A 19,287-nucleotide genomic window follows, 5' to 3' on the forward strand; every position below is an offset into this window, starting at 1 on the left:
CTTTCAAGACAAAGTTAGGGAGTAAACCATCTACAGTCTAAATCTCAAAGGCTGATTATCGTTCCCTTCAAATGAAAATGAAGAACGGAGGGATGAAAATCGTCTACAATCAAATATTCAATTTGATTGACTACGGTTCCCTTTTTGTATGCAAAATTCCAAGGAGTGAATTTCATCTGATTGACTACAACTTGTTATGAAGAAAGGAGTGAGAAGGAAATCTTCTTTGTATTAAAGAAAAGAGAAATGTATTGATGTATAGTTTGTCAATTGTATTTTCTTCTTCCTTCATCTCATTCTTGTACACCTGATGTAAAAGAAAAGCAAATGAAAAGTTCTTTTTTAAGTATCTTATTGTTCTTTTCTTTTGTTCTATGCGTTCATTTCTCCAAGTCAGAATCAAAAGGTGTTCTCTACTTTCTTGTGGGGATGTAATTAAGGGGAACAATCCGTATGATTTCCTGAATGGGCCTTACCCAAAATAAAAAAAAATAAAAAAAAAATAATAATAAAAAACTCAATCACTTGATTGAGTGAATTATGTTGCATGAGAATTTATTAAAATTTTCACGCCAACAACCATTTAGTGTAAATGTTGGGCCTGTTAAGAGCCCATGGTGATGGACTCAGGGGTTCACTGTATTCAGCAGTGAATTCAGCCAGGCCTTGTAACAGATGCTAGGTTGAACCCATGTGGTTGATGTGTAGATCAATGATAGGGTCCCACGCCATACAAAGAGAGCCAAACTAGCCAGCATTAAAAGGAAGTGAGCCTTAAAGCTTAATGGACCTAAAGCCCATTTCGAACTGGGTTAATTTGATTAATTAAATAGGGGCGAATTTGGGTATGGATCAGTAGATAAGGATAAGGGGATAACACTTATCCACTTAAAGAGTCCAGATCCATATAGAGATTTGGATCAGGGAACTCCTAGTTTAATTAGGAAAAGCTGATCTTGGTTTGCAGATAAGATAAGGAATTATCCTTATCACTTAAAGAGTTCAGATCCAAATAAAGATTGGGATGAATAATGAAAGTTTCGTAAGGGGACCGGAGCAGGCTACCATGAGACAAAAGATCTTCTTTCTAAAGAGATTCGATTAGGAACTATTATATGTCTTTGGATCAAGAAACTCCTAATCAAATTAGGAGATCGACTCTTTAAGGCTATAAATAGAGAGCATGGCAGATCTGAAAAAGACACACATACACAACACAGAAGACAACTAAGTTTGATTGTTTCTGCCTTCAGTTCTTTTTCCCCCTGCTCTTGCCGCCCTACCCTGTTCGATCTCCATGTTCTTGGAACTGATCAAGATTAGATCTTGATATTGTTTCTTGTTAGAAGAAACAATTCTAAAGTTGTGCTCACTACCCCATTTGATTCTTGCTGATGAATCAGAGGTTCTTGTGAAGAACTACCTGTTGATCCTGCCTCATCCTAAGTTGTGTCATCTTCAGTGGAGGGAGGATTTGGTACACTATTGGGCGTAAACACCTGCGTTGGGGGTTACTGCTACTTCGTATCAGGAATATCCCTCACCTCCTATTGGTTTCAGATCTGGTCCGGTTTTCGATTCAAGAACAAAAGATCTCGGCCACACTTAATCTTGGTCGTAAGAAGATCAAGACCCACGACAAAAAAGGGAGAAAACGATGAAGGGGAGCGGCACAAGTACGCAATCTCTTCCATTAATTTAGAAAAGTTTGCAATTTACACCGGATTCTAAGCTCGATATACCGAGTTGTTTATATAAAAAAAAAGAGAGAGAGAGAAGGGAAAAGGACACCAACAGAGCTGAACAAAAACTCAAGCAGCAATAGCAACAAGCAACAGCTCAATCCACGGCAGAGGGGTCCGTGGCCTCTTTGTTTTCTTCGGCCCCTACATTCTTTTCGGGCACGTCCACAGCGGTATCATCCTCAGCGGGCGGGATAGCATTGTCACAAGTGCCCTAGGCCTACGCAACCTCGACAATATCGGGATAATGGCGTAGCACCGTTCTCTGAAAAAGGTTGAACCCCGTCTCAAAGGATCTCGTGACGAAGTCGTCTATCTCATGCTGGTACTCCTCCAAGCTACTGCCTAAACCTCCCTGTCATCAACCTCCTTCATCCGTTCCCGCTCTGCCTTCAGCTCGTTGATACGCTTCTTTAGGTTGTGGATGGCTTTCGACTGCTCATCAACCCGGCACTTCAGCTCGGCTATCTCCCCCTCCAACACGGCTGTCCGTTCACCGGCTGCCTCAAACTCGGCCAACCGAGCTCTTAGACCCACAAGCTCGGTATGCTCCTCGTCATATAGACACCGCAGCGCCCGGAGGCGGTCAAGCACCGCAACTGCCAAAACAAGTGCTTAGCAAAAGAAGTCGCATCAGCACGATCAGCTTCAACCAAACAAGAAACCGAGAGTAGGCACAGACTTACCGAAGCAACTTGAAGATGGAGAGAGCACTCCAAGGTACTGCTAGCCGTTTGCGCAACCTCCCGTCGAATGGCTAGCGTCATAACCCCGCGGAGAAGCTGCTCAGGCATGCCCTCCATCTCGAGCCCGTTCTCAAAATGGACGTTCCACTATGACATGTGAAGGGCCGAGCCACTGCTCCCAGGTATGTCCATCCGCAGAGAAGAGAGAACAGTAGAGTGGTAACCCTCCTCCGGGTCAACTTCCACAACCTCATCATCGCCCTGCTGCCTAGCTCTCTTCTGTTGTTGGGACGCCCTCTCGGTGACCTCGACGGAATTGCGTCAGAACAGCGATGGGCCCTTTCAGCACCTCGGCTGCGCCTCTGTAGCCCGAACATCTATCTATTGGTCTATGCGGGATTCGCCCCCCGAACATCTTTCTCTAGTCTCAGTTCTCCCGCCCGTGTATAGCCATATCAACCATGGGGGAGGGATAGTAAACCGAGGAGATTAGTTTACTATATCCAAAAATATTAGATTATTTATTCCTCCGGCACAATAGCGTCTTCTTCGAGGGTCCACGAGGTTACTTTTGAAGGCTACAAACAGGAGCTTTCTTTCAACATGTGTTGTTCTCAAGTCTATTTGGGTCACCGCCCTAGCGTATATGGATCTCTTGAGGACGTCCTTTACGATTCCCTTAGCCGCACCCACACCAAAAGAGAGAAATTAGTTAGGACAAGTGTAAGCTCGGAATAGAGAATCAACAAAAGAATTGAAGCAACAAAATGGAGCGGCCTCCCCGCGCATTAGCCCGGCACATATCAACATCGAGAAGGACATGTACAGCATTACATTGATCTCCTCAGTCGTGTTTATGGCCTTCCTCTCCTTCTCGGTAAGTTGATGCCACTTGGGTTGCAGCACCTTAGTCCTCGTCTCCTAGAGCATGGTTGGAAGGGGCGAGCCCCCGGGACAGCGCACAAAGAAGAATCCCTCACCGAGGACGGAGCCCCGATCATTACCTTGATGTGCTGCCTAGCCGGGAATAATAATAGCCCTGTTGGTGATGCTTCAATTGAAGGAAATGGCTCACCATCCCCAAGGTAAGCTCGAGATCATGGACGAAGTAGTACAACATAAGGCTGATCAGAAACCTAAAAAGTTTGGCATCAACTGCACTGGCAGTACCCAATACCACTCGAGCACCCCGACTACTCCCTCGTGCAAAGAGAACCTTAGCCCAGACTCCAGACTTTTCGTACAAACAGAGCTTTCCCGACCGAGCATCTGTGGGCCTCTCACCAGCCTACGGACATCACAACTCGTACTCCACGAGAATGCAATACAGAGCTCGAATCCGAGCAATATCCCCAGAAGTCAAAAAGCAAGGGTGGTCCCAAATCGGCGGCCAGCCCACACAGTAAGCTCTACCTCCACGTTGGATGGCCTAGCCTCAGCCTCCTCGGCCTCGGCGACCCTCCCAAAATCTACTCCCTCAAAGTCCTCGGCCTCGAGCCCCTGACCCCCGGCCTCAATGAAAGACCTTGGCTCAGACTCGTAATGGGAAGCACTAAAACTAGAAGAGGAATCAGAGGAAGAAGAACGGAAGCACAAGGAAGACATCTTACCGATGTCCACCACAAGAAGCCAATTTCTTTGTAAATTTGTCCACCACAAGATTCCAAAAACTTCCATTCCTCGGACTGCCTCCCAAAGGTAAGCCCAAGTAATTCATTGGCCAGTGCAATACTTCACAACCTAAAATGGGTGCACATTCAAACAACTCCCTTTCATCCATATTGATCCCCAAAATGCAACTCTTATTAAAATTGATTTTAAGATTTCACATCCGCTCCAACAATCACACCATCAATTTCAAACTCTAACCCAAATCAGATCATCAACTTCACAAAATAAGATCATATCATCAACAAATTGCAAATGTGTAAGAGGCACTATATCCCTTCCCACTCTCCACCCCCTCACTAGCTCTCTCAAGTCTGCTCTTTGAATTAATTTTCGTAAGACCTCAGCCACTAAAGTAAACAAAAAAAGGGGAAAGTGTGTCACCCTATCTAATTCCTCTGATAGCAAGAAAGTAATCAACTACAAACCTATTTACCAATAATTGAATAATGGCAAGTTCTAACACAACTATGAATCCATTTGCACCACTTCTCTCCAAACCAAAATTCTTCAACAACTCCACAAGAATTCCCAATCCACCAAGTCATAAGCCTTCTCCAGATCAAGCTTACATACTAGCCCCTTTGGAGAAATTAATGAGAGATTTTGTGAGAACCAGAGGAGGATAGGAAGGATCATAGGGTTAGATAGGAGGTTGTAAGCAAAAGTAGGCCTAATGGTGGAGTAGGAATTGGGAACATTCAAAAGAAGAACATGGCTCTGTTAGGGAAGTGGCTATGGAGATTGCCAGCGGATAAGGATAAACTATGGGCAAAGGTGATCATTAGCATTCATGGGCTGGCGGCTGAAGATTGGGATGCTGGAGAATTGGCTAGAGCTACTATTATTGTTTCTTGGAAATCCATACATGCAATCATTCCTTCTTTCCTACCTTTCATGAAGTATAACTTCTGCTCTGGGAATCAGGTAAAATTTTGGAAACATGTCTGGGTGGAGACTGTTGTTAAATTATTGTTATTTCTGTTTTATTTCTAGTATGCTGTCAGCATGTTTCTAGCATTCTTTTAGTTGTTTTTTTATTAGAGTCTGCTGCCAGGGGTATATATGTAATTCACCCCTTATGTTTTATCATAACATTATAAATAGAAGGTTGGGCGCCGCCAGCCTAGATTTTTGGCTCCCAAACACTCTTCTTCTCCTCCTCTTCTCTCTTTTTAGGAAGAAAACATGGTATCAAAACTTGATTCTGGACGATAGGAACATTCTTTTCTATTTTCTGGACTGTGAAGAGGAAAATACCTGATCAACCTGGTCAGACCATTCACTTTGTGTATTTTCTATTTTCTTCCTTGGTCGTAATACCATGGAAATCCTTTTTGGTGACAGACGATGTTGTGAAAGTTGGTTTTTTTGTGTGCACACCTTCTAGAGGTACTGTAAAAGGGTTGTGTGATCCCATTCGTAACAGGTATGTGCAGTTTTGCTTGGCACCTGTGGTGTGTGATCTAATGGTGATCAGTGCTTAAGTTTTTGGGCAGGTTATTTGCTGTTAGTGGAGTTTCAGCAGTGTTCTTAACATTCTAGAAGGCAGATTGACTTGTTTTTTGTGCCCTACATGTGGTTGTGAGTGGTAAAAATAGGGTGGAGACAGTTATTTGTGCATCAAGTTCCTTTTTGGTGTTTGTAGAATCTGTTTTTAATGGCAACCGATGATTCTGCTAATCTGGGGTTACATCGGTGTTTATTGAGGGAGTGTTTATCTGAAAAACGCTGCTTTAAACATTTTTTGCTTTTTCTATTTGGTTGGGCATTTTATGGGCGTTTCAAGTAACACCCCATAAAGTTGACCTACACCTCAGCTTAAAGTGTACCACATCAGCATCTCATTTCAAGAAATGCCCAGGCATTGGGGGAAACGAGAATTTGATGTTTATTTGATAAATGGTGAAACCAAACAGTGGTTTCATATGCAATAAACGCCAACGCCTATGTGGCACTGATGTGGCAGCATTTTTTCAATAAATTCTCATGGAACCAAACATAGCCATGACCTCCCCTATGCCAATTGCCCCTTTAAATGGCCTAAATTACTTAGAGTGGTCCAAAAGTGAAACTTTATGTTACAGCTAGGGGAAAGGTTGGATACATAAATGGGGAAGTAAAAGATCCTAAGAGTGGGACAGCTAAATATGATAAGTGGGACAGCTAAATATGATAAGTGGGACCAGAAGAACAGTAGGGTGATGTCTTGACTTCTTGCAGCCATGGAATCTGAAATGAAGAACTTTATGCTAGTAAAGACTGCTAGTGAAATGTAGGAACAAGCCAAAACAACCTATTCTGAGTAAAGACACTACGCCAACATTTATCAGTTAAAGGTTAAATCGTGGACCTGTAAACAAGGTGATCATAGTTTGTCAGCGTACTATTCAGCCCTTACTTCGGTATGGAAGAAGTTAGACTACTATCAGCCAAACAGCCAAACAGCCAAAGCTTATAAGAAGTTGGTAGTAGCGGGTTTTTGCTTTCTTGTTGGGATTAAACCCTGTGTATGAGCCTCTAAGAGTTCATATCTTGAAGAGTAGTGAGTTGCCTTCAGTTTAAGAGATGTATGCCCTGATCCAGTTTGAGAAAAGTAGACGAAGTGTGATGGTACAACTGAGGGGGAGCAACAAGTGGTCTTGGCTGCAACAGGTGGTAATAATGTGGGAAAGATGAGTGATGCCAAAGAAGGTTAATTATAAGGACAAGTTGTGGTGTACTCACTACCGGTGTTCAAGAATCAAGACATACATGTGAAACATGTTGGGGTCTCACTGGGAAGCCGAAGTAGGTGGCAAAAACCCAAGAGAATATTCAAGAGCATCACACGGGTTCTCCCCCCAAGGAGGATATCATTAACTCCTGTAATGCTGTAAACATCTGGAATCATATGGTAGGGCCTTCAGTCAAATGGATAGTGCAGCTATAGATACCCCTTCTACTTCATTTGCATCTCCATTAGGTAACACCACCTCTACCTTCCACGTCTCCATTGCCATTGATTCCCCCTAGATCATTGACTCAAGGGGGGGCCTCCAACCACATGACCAGTAAGCCAAATCTTTTCTGGTCTTGCAGCCTTTTGCCCAATAGAGATAAAGTGACGCTTGTAGATGGATCATTCTCCCTCACTATAGGCTAAGAATCAATATCCCTTCCCTATGGCCCCCTAGATCATTGACTCAAGGGGGGCCTCCAACCACATGACCAGTAAGCCAAATCTTTTCTGGTCTTGCAGCCTTTTGCCCAATAGAGATAAAGTGACGCTTGTAGATGGATCATTCTCCCTCACTATAGGCTAAGAATCAATATCCCTTCCCTATGGCCTTAACCTTTAATAATGTATTGCATGTACCTAAACTTCCTATCAATTTACATTCCATTAGAAGTATCACAAACTTTTTAAACTATAGTGTAGCCCATTTCCTGGTTCATGTGTTTTTCAGGATAACTTCTGGGAAGATGATTGGTAGAGGAAGCTTAGTAGATGGTCTCTATACTCTTGACACAAGGCTGGTTTCTCGGTGACATCCTCAGTGTCACATAGTCAATTGAGTCAATCAAATAAGAGTCAAGTTTTCTTGTGGCATAATCATTTAGGTCATGTGTCCTTTGAAATATTGAAGTCTTTGTTTCCTTTTTTATTTAAGTCATGTTTAGTGTCAAATTTCCAATGTCAAACGTGTCAGTTGAGCAAGCAATGTAGAACAATTTTTCATTCAAGTAATAAAAAACCAAATTTCCCTTTTCACATTGTGTATTCTGATGTCTAGGGACCTACTAGTATAACATCAAAGGATGGTTATAAGTATTTCATCATACTACTTGATGACTTTTCCCATTATACATGGGTAATTCCCATGTGTACTAGAGACAAAGTTCCAAAAATTTTAAGGGGCTTCCGGAGGATGGTCTTCGCACAATTTCATGTTGAGATACAGATTTTTCAATCAGATAATGCAAAAGAATGTTTCCATGGTGGGCTCAATGACTTTTTTTCTTCCCATGGATCACTAAATAGGAGTCATGTGCAAGAACACTGCAACAAAACAATGTTGCAGAAAAAAAGAACATACACCTTCTTGAAGTAGCACGAGGGATGATGTTACATATAAATGTACCAAAACAATTTTGGATTGATGTTGTACTTGTTGTTGCATATGTCATCAACTGTATGTGCTCCAGAATATTGAAATACAAGGCCCCTCATCAAGTCATCAGTTATAGTTCCCTCGATCTCCTTTATTTTCTATCCACATGAGAGTGTTTGGTTGTTGTACCTCTATTCATGATTTGTCTCCTTCTTGTGGTAAGTTGGATCCTTGGTCTATTACATGTATCTTCCTTAAATATCCCTCCTCTGAGAAGGGTTATCAGTTTTTTTAATCCCATTGGTCATAAGAATTTTGTCCCAATGTGCCTATCTTATGTAGTCTATACACACACACATATAAACATAAGAGATCTATAACAAAGAAATCATATTTATATATACATATATATAAGATATTTATAACAAAGAAGCCACTCATTAAGACACCTGACCCGGCAGTAGTAATTAATAAGAGAAGCGTGAGAAAATGATGACAGTTTTACCAGCCAGGCTATGAAGGGCATTCTCAGCTGCTTGTTGTTGTGCATCCCTCTTTGTCTTACCCACCCCAACACCAATCCTTTCACCAGTGAACCAGACCTAAACAAATAAACCAAGCTAGCTTACCATATTATCAGCATAAAACATAAATTTTGGACTTCAGCATTCCACAAGAATGAATATACAAATATATTCAAAAGAATGACGATTATCAGCACCAATTGTCACTGACCAAAAAAACAATTGCTAATACAATTCAAAGAAAATGAAACACCAAGACAATACAAAGTGAAATGGTGATAATTCACTGTACCCTAACCATCTTAACAAGAATACAAGTGTGTGTGTGTGTGTGTCTGTGTTTGTGTCTGTGTAAAAGTGAAATAAAGGAGGATTCAGCATAAATTCTTTTTAATAGTTCTTGCCAACAGAAGATAACAACATAATTCAAAGCAAAGAGAAAATTCCCAAATACAATATAAGCAAGGAAGTAAAAAAATTGAGCAGGCACACAACACCAGCACCACAGGTAAAAATCGGATGTAAACAGGCTCCTAGGCAAATCCATGGACAGAGTCCTGATCAAGGTTTTAAATTCCATAATGTATTGATCCGTATCAGCCGATATGTACCAATCCAGTGAGGATCTATTACGTGGAACGCTACAAAACCAAAGGTTTCATTTCTTTTCATCTGATACAGGCCTGTATCAGGTCATTTCAGATCTATATCAGCCAATACAGGCCCGACATGGACCAATACTATATATTTATTGGCCAATACATTTGGATCTTTTATTATTCAATACAATTCCTTCTCTCTCTAATAATAAGTTACTCTCACTCTTTCAATAACTCCTATATTTAATGCTACATTTGATATATTTAATCAATATTCAAATTTGAATTTAAATTTAAAGCATGCCATTAAATAGGAATCCATCTGACTTAAACTCTCATCCCAAGCAGAACATCCCTAATTTCGTTTAGGTAGTGAGCTAGAAACCAAGGCCCCATCTTGAAGGACATAGCACCACCATCAATGTTCTTCTAACTTCAGAGAACTACTCAGTTCAACTCATTAAAGCCTTCCCCAACAATATGGGGTATGCTACATCTTAAATCCCATTTCACCACTTCACTTTTTTTCAATGTAATAAGCCCATAACTATGTCAAATTATGGGCCCCAAAATCATTTCTCACTACTTCAACACATGTCCTATTATGCCTGCCTCTAGCTCTTTTAGACCCTTTAACTTGCATTTCATTCTTACTAGTGTGAAAGGTGGTATTTTCCACATGTGACTAAACCATCTTAGTCAACTTTCCCTCATTTTATCACCTCTTGGAGCTACTCCAAATTCCCAAAAATATGCTTATTATTGATCCTATCTTTTCTAGTTTTCTCACTCCTTCACCTCGACATTGACATCTCTACTGCACTCATTTTTTAGATGTTTTATTTACGACTACTAAACACTCTGCTACATATAAAATTTCTAGCACTATAGCCATTTTATGAAATTTTCCTTCAGTTTAACTGGTATTCTTTTATCATACAAAGACTCCAAATACACCCATCCATTTAGCCCATCCCACTCTAATTCTATGGTGACATCCTCCTCAATCTCTACCCAATTATGAACTATCAAACCAAAGCAATAAAGAGGCCAAATAGAGGCATCTCTTGATATTCAATCTTAAACTGTACCCTCAATGCTATTCCTATAATTATTAAACTTATATTGCATATTTTCTGTTTGACCTACATATCTTAAAACCTCTTGTTTCTAGAACATCTCTTCATAACAAACAATAAACCAATAAATAAAATAAAAAATCCGTAACTTTTACTGACCTCAACAGAATACCGTCGATCCTTAATGGTACTGTCAATAAATCTGAACTCCATCTAAAAAGTCAAAAGGTTGCACGGTGTAAAAAATAGGAAAGTCAAAAGAAAGTGCTCATCCAAAAGCACACGATCTATACCTTAGAGCCACACCTCCGCCCAATTTCTTGCAACACTCCTATTACAGAGGTAGGAAACAGAGTCACTTTTCCATCCTCAGTTTGAAGATCTCTATTATTGCCGGGCACTTGATTCAAAGATTGCTCATCATCCTCTGCAAGAAACATCACTCGGCAAATAAACATACACAGAAAAAGAAAAGCCACTGAAGAAGCAGAACTGCATAACTGTTTGAGCATTGCAATTTGCAACTTTAGCATTCCATGATAATAGATTATAAAAGATGTTTTAGTGTCCCATGGCATTTTATTCCAAACTTAGGCAGATAATATGTGTTGACCACTCCATGATGGGAAAAGAGGAGGATGACATGGAACCATGGCATTTTGAATATGTAAAGCACTTCATATTTGTAATTCATCAAATAAAACCAAGTACATCTGGTACAATCATCAATAAATGTAACAAAATACATATGACCAAACAATGAAGTGGTAGCAATAGGCCTAAACATCAAAGTGCACAAGAGCAAATGGAAAATAACTCTTATTCGTACTTAAAAGATATGCATCTCTGCAACATTTAGCAAATTGACACTTTACATTGCAAATCCAAAGGACCAGATCACCAGACCCAAATAATAAGTTGGAAACTGATACAAGCAGATCTGAGAACCAATTGGCATCCAAAATGTGACACCTCAGCTTAGACAAAACACCTCATTCCGATCGGCCGCCTCATGTTATGTACCAACAAGACCACCTCGGCTCCATCAGGCACGGCAGCTCGGTGAAAAAGGTGTTAGAATGAGAAGGACAAGTGGCAGCCATAAGAAAACCACCTGGCAACATCATGACCCCCACGAGCTCAGGCAGCTCGCCACCAACCAGCCCGGCACTTCACAGGCAGCTCACTACCTAGTCAGGCTGACCTCCACATGGAAACCCCAAAGATCTCACCACTAGACCCCGTGCTCTTCGGGATCACGCCTCGTAACTGCTAGCACTATCTCCCCGTCCTATTCGGGTGGCAGTGATAAGCCTTATCAGCTACCAGCGTTATCTCCTGTTAATACGGAAACAGGCCTCATCATAGCAAGGGTCCCAAAACCACTCCGAAAAACCCGCGAGGACTCCAGTATATAAAGACCCCAACCCTCTAGAGGCGAAGGTATGTGAAATCTCAGCTCTCTAGCTCTCTTGATTTCTTAAGCTCTCATCAACCTGCAACTAGATACTGACTTAAGAATCAGAGTGACCTCGCCGGGCAAACCACCCCGGGTTCTCTGATTCTCCTTGTGCAGATTAGTCAAGTTCGTCGTCTACTGGAAGCCCAGTCATCACCAGCTAGGAGAAGCCGGATCGCGCTACATCACCCAGCGATCAAGGCACAAGTCCTAGCTGACTTCGTCATTGAGAGTACATTCAGCACACTGAACCCTGAAGTTGTCAAGCTCGTGATCACCTCGAAGGCGTCAACCAGTGCGGCACCCGACCCAACTTGGGACAAGGAGCCCTGGATCCTCCATGTGGACAACTCGTCCAACCAGCGCGGTAGCGGAGCTGGGATGATACTCTATGGACCTAGCAAGGTGAAGATGGACTACTCCCTCTGATTCATGTTCCAAGCCTCGAACAATGTGTTAGAATGTTGAAAGATGCCACTTTGTATGAGTGTTCGGCTGATAAGAGTTCTTATTAGCCCATACTTAAGTTCAAGTTATCCTGTAATTGGGCCTGTGTTAATGGGCCTAAGCCAGATTAATGTGCGTCCCATCACTAATCAGGGGCATTCCAATAATTACTTGTATCTTGTACTACATTCAAATATAAAAAATAACATGGTCGACTGGCTCGTACAGTTCGACATTCCAGCATCTCTTCTTCTTCTTCTTCTCCTTTCTGCTACTTCGGCTATAGTGGTTTAGCTTTAATGGTATCAGAGCATTAGCTTCTTCCTAGTTTCAGCTAGCACACACTCTCTTCTCTTGCTGTCTTTTCATCTCCTCTCTTCCTTTTCTGGGATTCTGCAGAGGAGACCTAGGGGTGTAAGAGAGTAAAGCAAGTTCGAACCTAGGGTTTCTCTTGGTTGTAGGACTCAAGGGAAGTAAGACCCAGAAGTAGATGTCCTACTAGGTTATTTCCAGCAAATAGTAGCTATTTGGCTACTAAGAAAGGTCTGTATAGGACAGACTTAGTTGATGACTGATTTCAGCAGTCCTAGCACTAGCCGAAAGGGGCTTTGCTTCTTCTACAGTTGCAGCTTCGGTGCTCCAGCAAGACTTGCACAGAACGGAGGTAAAGACTTAGCTTCTTCTACAGTTGCAGCTTCAGTGATCCAGCAAGACACGCACAGACTTAGCTTCGTCTACAGAGCCACTGTTCACTTGCTACTGTTGCAGCCTCGAACTGTTCACTTGCTACTGTACCCGAACTGTTGCAGTTTCGGTTCAGCCTAAGTGAAGTCTATCTAGTGTTCTACCAACACTGTGAACACTTCTACCAGCATAGCAAAGTGGTAAACAGCACCAAGTTCAGGTTGGTTATCAGTCCGAAACCCCTCACCACTGCTGTGAGATTACCTAGGGAGCTGCCAGCTCCAGATTGTTCAGCACTGTGAACCCTAGTTGAGGACTGATGTCAGCAGTCCTAGTATTGGCCGCAAGGAAGGGCACTCTCTTTACAGTTGCAGTACTCGAAGTTCAAGTGGAGTCTGCATAGCACAATAGTTGAGAATCCTTAGCTTCAGATCGGTTACCAGCCCAGAACTCCATGATTGCTGTGGTAACTGAACTGTGACAGTCTCGGCAAGTCTGAAACTGTGTCGAGTGCTGTCAGAACCTGCTGTGATCATTTCGGCTAATCAGAATCTGCTCCAGAACTGGTTCAGAACCTTCAGAACTGCTTCGGTTAGTCTTAATCAGGGTCACCTGCACAGTGGTTGCAGTCAAGATGTCTTCAATACCCAGAGATGTTTCTTCTAGAGATAACAGGCCTGCGGCAAGTTGGAATTCTGTCACCAGCAACAATGATGACAACTCACAAAATAAATCAACAGTGTCTTCTTCTCCTATGGGACAGGTTGCTGATTCCTTTGGAACTGGTACTTTGGGCTTCACTGCTAATGAAGTAGAGGTCCTTAGCAGGGCATTAGCCCGTCTAAGAAATAATTCTTTTGCTTCTACATCTCTTGCCAGATCAGGTACAGCCTCTGCCTTCAGTGCCACTAGCTCTATTGACTCTACTTCTTGAGTTATTGATTCCGGTGCTACTGACCACATAACACATATGTCTTCCCTATTCTTTTCATATCATTTGTTGTCTGGTCAGGATAAGATGAGAGTTGCTGACGGGTCTTTCTCCACTATCTCTGAAAAGGGAATGGTTGACCTAAGCAAGGACCTCTCTCTTAAATCAGTTTTACATGTTCCTAATCTTACCTCAATTCTTTTGTCAGTTTCAAAACTTACCAAAAATTTGAACTGTAGTATAACCTTTTTTCCTACTCATTGTGTCTTTCAAGACAGATTGACAAGGAAAACGATTGAGTGCGGTCATGAGTATGGAGGCCTCTACTACCTTGATGCAGACATCGGTTCAGCCTTACAAGCATCTGCTGCTAGTAGTCCGGAGAGTGTGGAGTCAATAGCTAAGCTGCATCTTTGGCATGCTAGGCTAGGTCATGTGTCTTTCTCTTCATTAGAAATGTTTCCCGAATTGTTTAAGGGCATTCCAAGTCAGAGTCTAACCTGTGAAGTATGTCAAATGTCAAAACAATGTAGAACTGTGTATCCAATTTCCAGTAATGAAATTTGTGCTCCTTTTGATTTGGTTCATTCTGATGTCTGGGGCCCTTCACCCATTGTTTCCTTTGATGGCTTCCGGTACTTTATCAGTTTTATTGACCACTACCCTCGTTGCACATGGATCTACCGGTTAAAAGGACAGGATGAAGTACCACGGATAACCATGGCATTTTGCAAGATGATTGAAACACAGTTTAATAAGAAGATTAAGCAATTCAGGTCAGACAATGTTGTTGAATACTTTGAAACATCCTTGAACTTATTCATAGAAGATGTTGGCATACTACATCAGTCATCCTGTGCTTATACTCCTCAGCAGAATGGGGTTGTTGAGCGCAAGAATAGACATCTATTTGAGACAGCTCGAGCTTTACTATTCCAGCACAAAGTCCCCAAGCAATACTGGTCTCAAGCTGTACTTTCTGCATCATATCTGAAAAACCGGATGCCATCTAAGGTGTTGGGTATGAAAACCCCTTTCTCTGTTTTGTGCCCCTCTTCCAGACTTTCCCCTTCCTCATCGGATCTTTGGCTGTATATGTTTCATACATGTGAATGATCCAAAGAAGACAAAACTGGACCCTAAGGCTACAAAGGGAATATTCTTGGGGTACTCTCTTACACAAAAGGGTTACAAGTGTTATGACCCTGTCTCCAAGAGAAAGTATGTCACCAAAGATGTGGTCTTCTTTGAGTCTCAACCCAATTTTCAGTCTTCTCATAATCCTCTTCAAGGGGAGACTAGTGGGATGGAAGAGGATTCTCATTCTCCCTCCTTTTTTGTTCCCCTATCTGCCTCGGGTCTTCCATCCTCTCCTCCTACTCCTTGTTGTGACATTCCGGGTCAACCCAGTGAGGCTCCCACTGTGCCGATTACCTCTCATGATGCTGCAGATGTTCCTGAAGACTCCAGTAGGCAACAAAAAGAGATACTTACATACAAAAAAGAAAAAGGGGCCCTCAACCTCATGACAGCAACCAGTTGGACTCGGATCAATCTGTCTCTACAATCCAAGGTAATTCAAACTATCATACTTTTGATTTAGATCTTCCTATTGCTCTCTGTAAGTTTATCCGCTCTTGCACCACCCAGCACCCCATTGCTGATTTTGTTTCTTACTCACATTTATCTCCTGCCTATCACTCCTTTGTGTCTGCTCTTTCCTCTGTGCATGTTCCTTCTAGGTACTCAGAGGCTGTGTCTGATCCAAAGTGGAAAGAAACTATGAATGAAGAGATGAAAGCCCTAATGAAAGCAAGAACTTGGGAATTAGTGGATCTGCCAGAGGGAAAGACCACTGTTGGGTGCAAGTGGGTGTTTACTGTAAAGCACAGGGAGGACGGGTCCATTGAAAGGTACAAGGCCAGACTTGTGGCAAAGGGGTTTACTCAGAAAGAAGGGATTGACTACAAAGAAACCTTTGCCCCGGTAGCAAAGCTCAACACAATTCGGGTTCTATTGTCACTAGCAGCAAATTTTTCATGAGAACTTCATCAGCTGGATGTGAAGAATGCCTTCTTAAATGGTGACCTTCATGAAGAGGTATTTATGGAACCTCCACCAGGCTATGACTTTAGTAGAAAGGTGTGCAAACTGAGGAAAGCATTATATGGGTTGAAGCAATCTCCCCGTGCATGGTTTGAGAGGCTCTGTGGGGCCATGAAGAAAGTGGGGTACACTCAGAGTGGTGCTGACCATACCTTGTTCATAAGGAGACAGGATAGCAAACTTACTGCACTCATTGTTTACGTGGATGATATGGTAATTACCGGGAATGACTTGGAAGAGATAAAAAAACTGAAGGAGTTTCTAGCTTTTGAATTTGAGATCAAAGACTTGGGTCATTTGAGATATTTTCTTGGGATTGAAGTTGCCAGGTCAAGAGAGGGAATCTACATATGTCAGCGGAAGTATGTTCTTGACCTCCTAGAGGAAACAGGCATGATGGGGTGCAGGCCAGCAGATACTCCAATGGAACAGAACCATGGCCTGCAGGAATCAGTAGGGGAGGACTACTGTGATAAAGAGAGATACCAAAAATTGGTAGGGAAGCTGATATACTTATCCCTCACTCGGCCAGATATTGCTTATGTTGTGCATGTTGTCAGTCAATTTATGCACTCTCCAAAGATCCCTCATATGAAAGCAGTTGAAAGGATTCTCAGGTACTTGAAGACTTGCCCAGGAAAGGGAATTCTCTTCAGGAAAAACAATAGAATTGAAATTGAAGCTTATACTGATACAGATTGGGTTGGTTCTGTGGGAGACAAAAAATCAACTTCAGGATATTGTACATTTGTTGGAGGGAACCTGGTCACACGGCACAGTAAGAAGCAGAATGTTGTGGCTAGATCAAGTGCAGAAGCAGAATACCGAGCTATGGCACACGGGGTAGCTGAACTCTTATGGCTCAGAACTCTTCTTAATGAGCTTGGTATTAAGGCTGAGGGTCCTCTCAGGCTGTATTGTGATAATAAAGTTGCTATCAACATTGCCAACAATCCTGTGCAACATGACAGGACAAAACATATTGAAATTGATCGACACTTTGTCAGAGAGAGAATTGTTTCAGGAGAACTCTATGTGCCTTATACTCCATCAGAGATGCAAATTGCAAATGTATTGACTAAAGGGCTGGCAACAACAAAGTTCAGGGACATACTTGGCAAGCTAAACATGATTGATATCCATGCTTAGCTTGAGGGGGAGTGTTAGAATGTTGAATGATGTCTCTTTGTACGAGTGTTCGGCTGATAAGAGTTCTTATTAGCCCATACTTAAGTTCAAGTTATCATGTAACTGGGCCTGTGTTAATGGGCCTAAGCCTGTTTAATGTTTTAAGTTACTGGGTGTCCCATCATTATTCAGAAGCATTCTAGTAATTACTTGTATCTTGTACTACATTCAAATATAAATAATAACATGGTCGACTGGCTAGTACAGTTCGACATTCCAGCATCTCTTCTTCTTCTTCTCCTTTCTGCTACTTCGGCTACAGTGGTTTAGCTTTCACAATGAAGCTAAATATGAGGCGCCGATTGCCGAGCTATCACTAGCGAAAAAGGTTAGTGTTAAACATCTCGTGGTGTGTAACGATTCACAGTTAGTGGTGAACCAAGTGAATGGGGAGTATGAGGCTCAGGAGCCCACCATGTTGGCCTAGCCTACCTGGCAAAGGTCAGAGAGCTCCTGCCCAACTTCTACTCTTGGTACATTCAGTAAGTGACGAGGTCCGAGAACACCGAGGCCGATGCGGTCACGAACCTGGCTGGTGCGACGAACACTACAAAGAGAATGGTCTATATTGAAGACCTGACATGCCCTAGCAAAGAAAAGGTGGTAGAAGAGGTTGCTCCAAAATTGGCTGCAAAGCCGAGCTAGTTGGATCCGCTCGTTGATTATATGTGCCACGGGACCCTACATGCTGAGCGTAATGCGGCTCGGAGGGTGGAGCGCCAATCAGTTCGCTATGTAATCATAGGCGAGCAACTGTATCGCAGGTCATTCACCTCCCCAATCCATGCTGCTTGTGCCCAACTGAAGCGAGCCAGGAGCTACGCAAGATCCACGAATGTCTCTGCAAAGGACACCTGGGGGTAGGGCGTTCGCCCATAATGTCCTATGACAAGGCTATTATTGGCCAACGATGAAGGCAGGTGCGCTAGAATTTGTTCGGAAGTGCGACAGTGCCAACGACATGCCAACATACCACACTAGCGCATTGCTGACCTGAGGTACCTTACCAGCCCAAGGCCATTTGCAATGGGGGAAAAATATCCTCGATCCCTTTCCACCTACGACCGAGCAGAGGAGGTTCTTGGTCATCACGGTTGACTACTTTACGAAGTGGGTGGAAGTCGAGCCACCGGTATCCATCACAGTTCGAAGACATTAAGTCCAAAACTAGTCTGTCGAGATGGGAATCCAACAGAACTTCACCTCAATGGCCCATCCCCAAGCAAACGATCAGGTCGAAGTGACGAATAGAGCAATACTCTATAGACTCAAAGGTCAGCTCTCACGAGCTAAGGGTTTGTGAGTGGACGAGCTGCCTAGTGTCCTATGGGTCTACCAAACTACTATCAAGACGACGACCGAGGAGACTCCTTTCAACCTAACGTGCGTGGCGGAGGATGTCATTCCAACCGAGATCGAGGTGTCAACCTTGCAGTTTGAGACGTACGATGAGGAGGAACGAAGACGAGTTGTGGACTAACCTCAACCTAGTAAAAGAAGTGTGTGACTTGGTCTATATTCAGACCGCAGCATACGAGCAGTGAGTAGCTCGATATTATAACGCCCGGCCCGAACAATGTTTTAAAACATGGAGGCGTGACGCGAGGCTTTCCGCTACCTAGAGGCGTGACGCGTAGTTCAAAACACAAGAGGCGTAAGCCTCTTTAAGAGGAGGGGGTTAGGAGGAGGATGAAGAGCAAGGGGGATCTCATTTTTTCTTTATTTTTAATAAAAATCTTTTATATTAAGAAGAAATGCATAACATTCATTCCCCTTATCTTTTCTTCCCATCCCTTTCCTTTCCTTTTCTTTCCTTTCCTTTTTTTTCTTTTTTCTTTTTTTTTTCTTTTTATATCAGATGTGCATGAGTCGCATGAGGTGTACGCCTCTAGCACGCCTCATGAAAAAAGCGCAAGAGGTGTACGCCTCAGAGGTGTCAACCCCTCCAGGCGTATGCCTCCCACGCCTTTTAAAACACTGCACCCGATTTAAGAAACACCAATTTCGAGTTGGCAACCTAGTACTCAAGAAGGTTATGGTACCTGAGCCCGACGTAGGGAAGGTAGGTCCAAACTAGGAA

At 42.7% G+C, this 19,287-nt stretch overlaps 1 protein-coding gene across 17 annotated transcripts in view; it reads right to left on the reverse strand.

Annotated features, from left to right (window-relative positions):
• Nucleotides 1-19,287, reverse strand: part of CPL2 (carboxyl-terminal domain (ctd) phosphatase-like 2) — an 85,137-nt gene that overhangs the window by 55,810 nt on the left and 10,040 nt on the right. For all 17 annotated transcript variants that reach the window (XR_016082396.1, XR_002022643.2, XR_016082395.1 and 14 more), the window contains exons 11-13: nt 10,686-10,819; nt 10,552-10,605; nt 8,696-8,792 (exon numbers count right to left, since the gene is read on the reverse strand). Coding sequence is in view for 8 of the 17 variants with exons in the window: in XM_010258274.3 (XP_010256576.1) it covers nt 8,696-8,792; nt 10,552-10,605; nt 10,686-10,819 (285 nt within the window). In the remaining 9 variants the exon portion in view is untranslated. The remainder of the gene's footprint in view (nt 1-8,695; nt 8,793-10,551; nt 10,606-10,685; nt 10,820-19,287) is intronic.

The sequence above is a fragment of the Nelumbo nucifera genome, chromosome 2 (genome assembly GCF_055504915.1).
Source record: "Nelumbo nucifera cultivar China Antique chromosome 2, China Antique-T2T, whole genome shotgun sequence".
Lineage (NCBI taxonomy): Eukaryota > Viridiplantae > Streptophyta > Magnoliopsida > Proteales > Nelumbonaceae > Nelumbo > Nelumbo nucifera.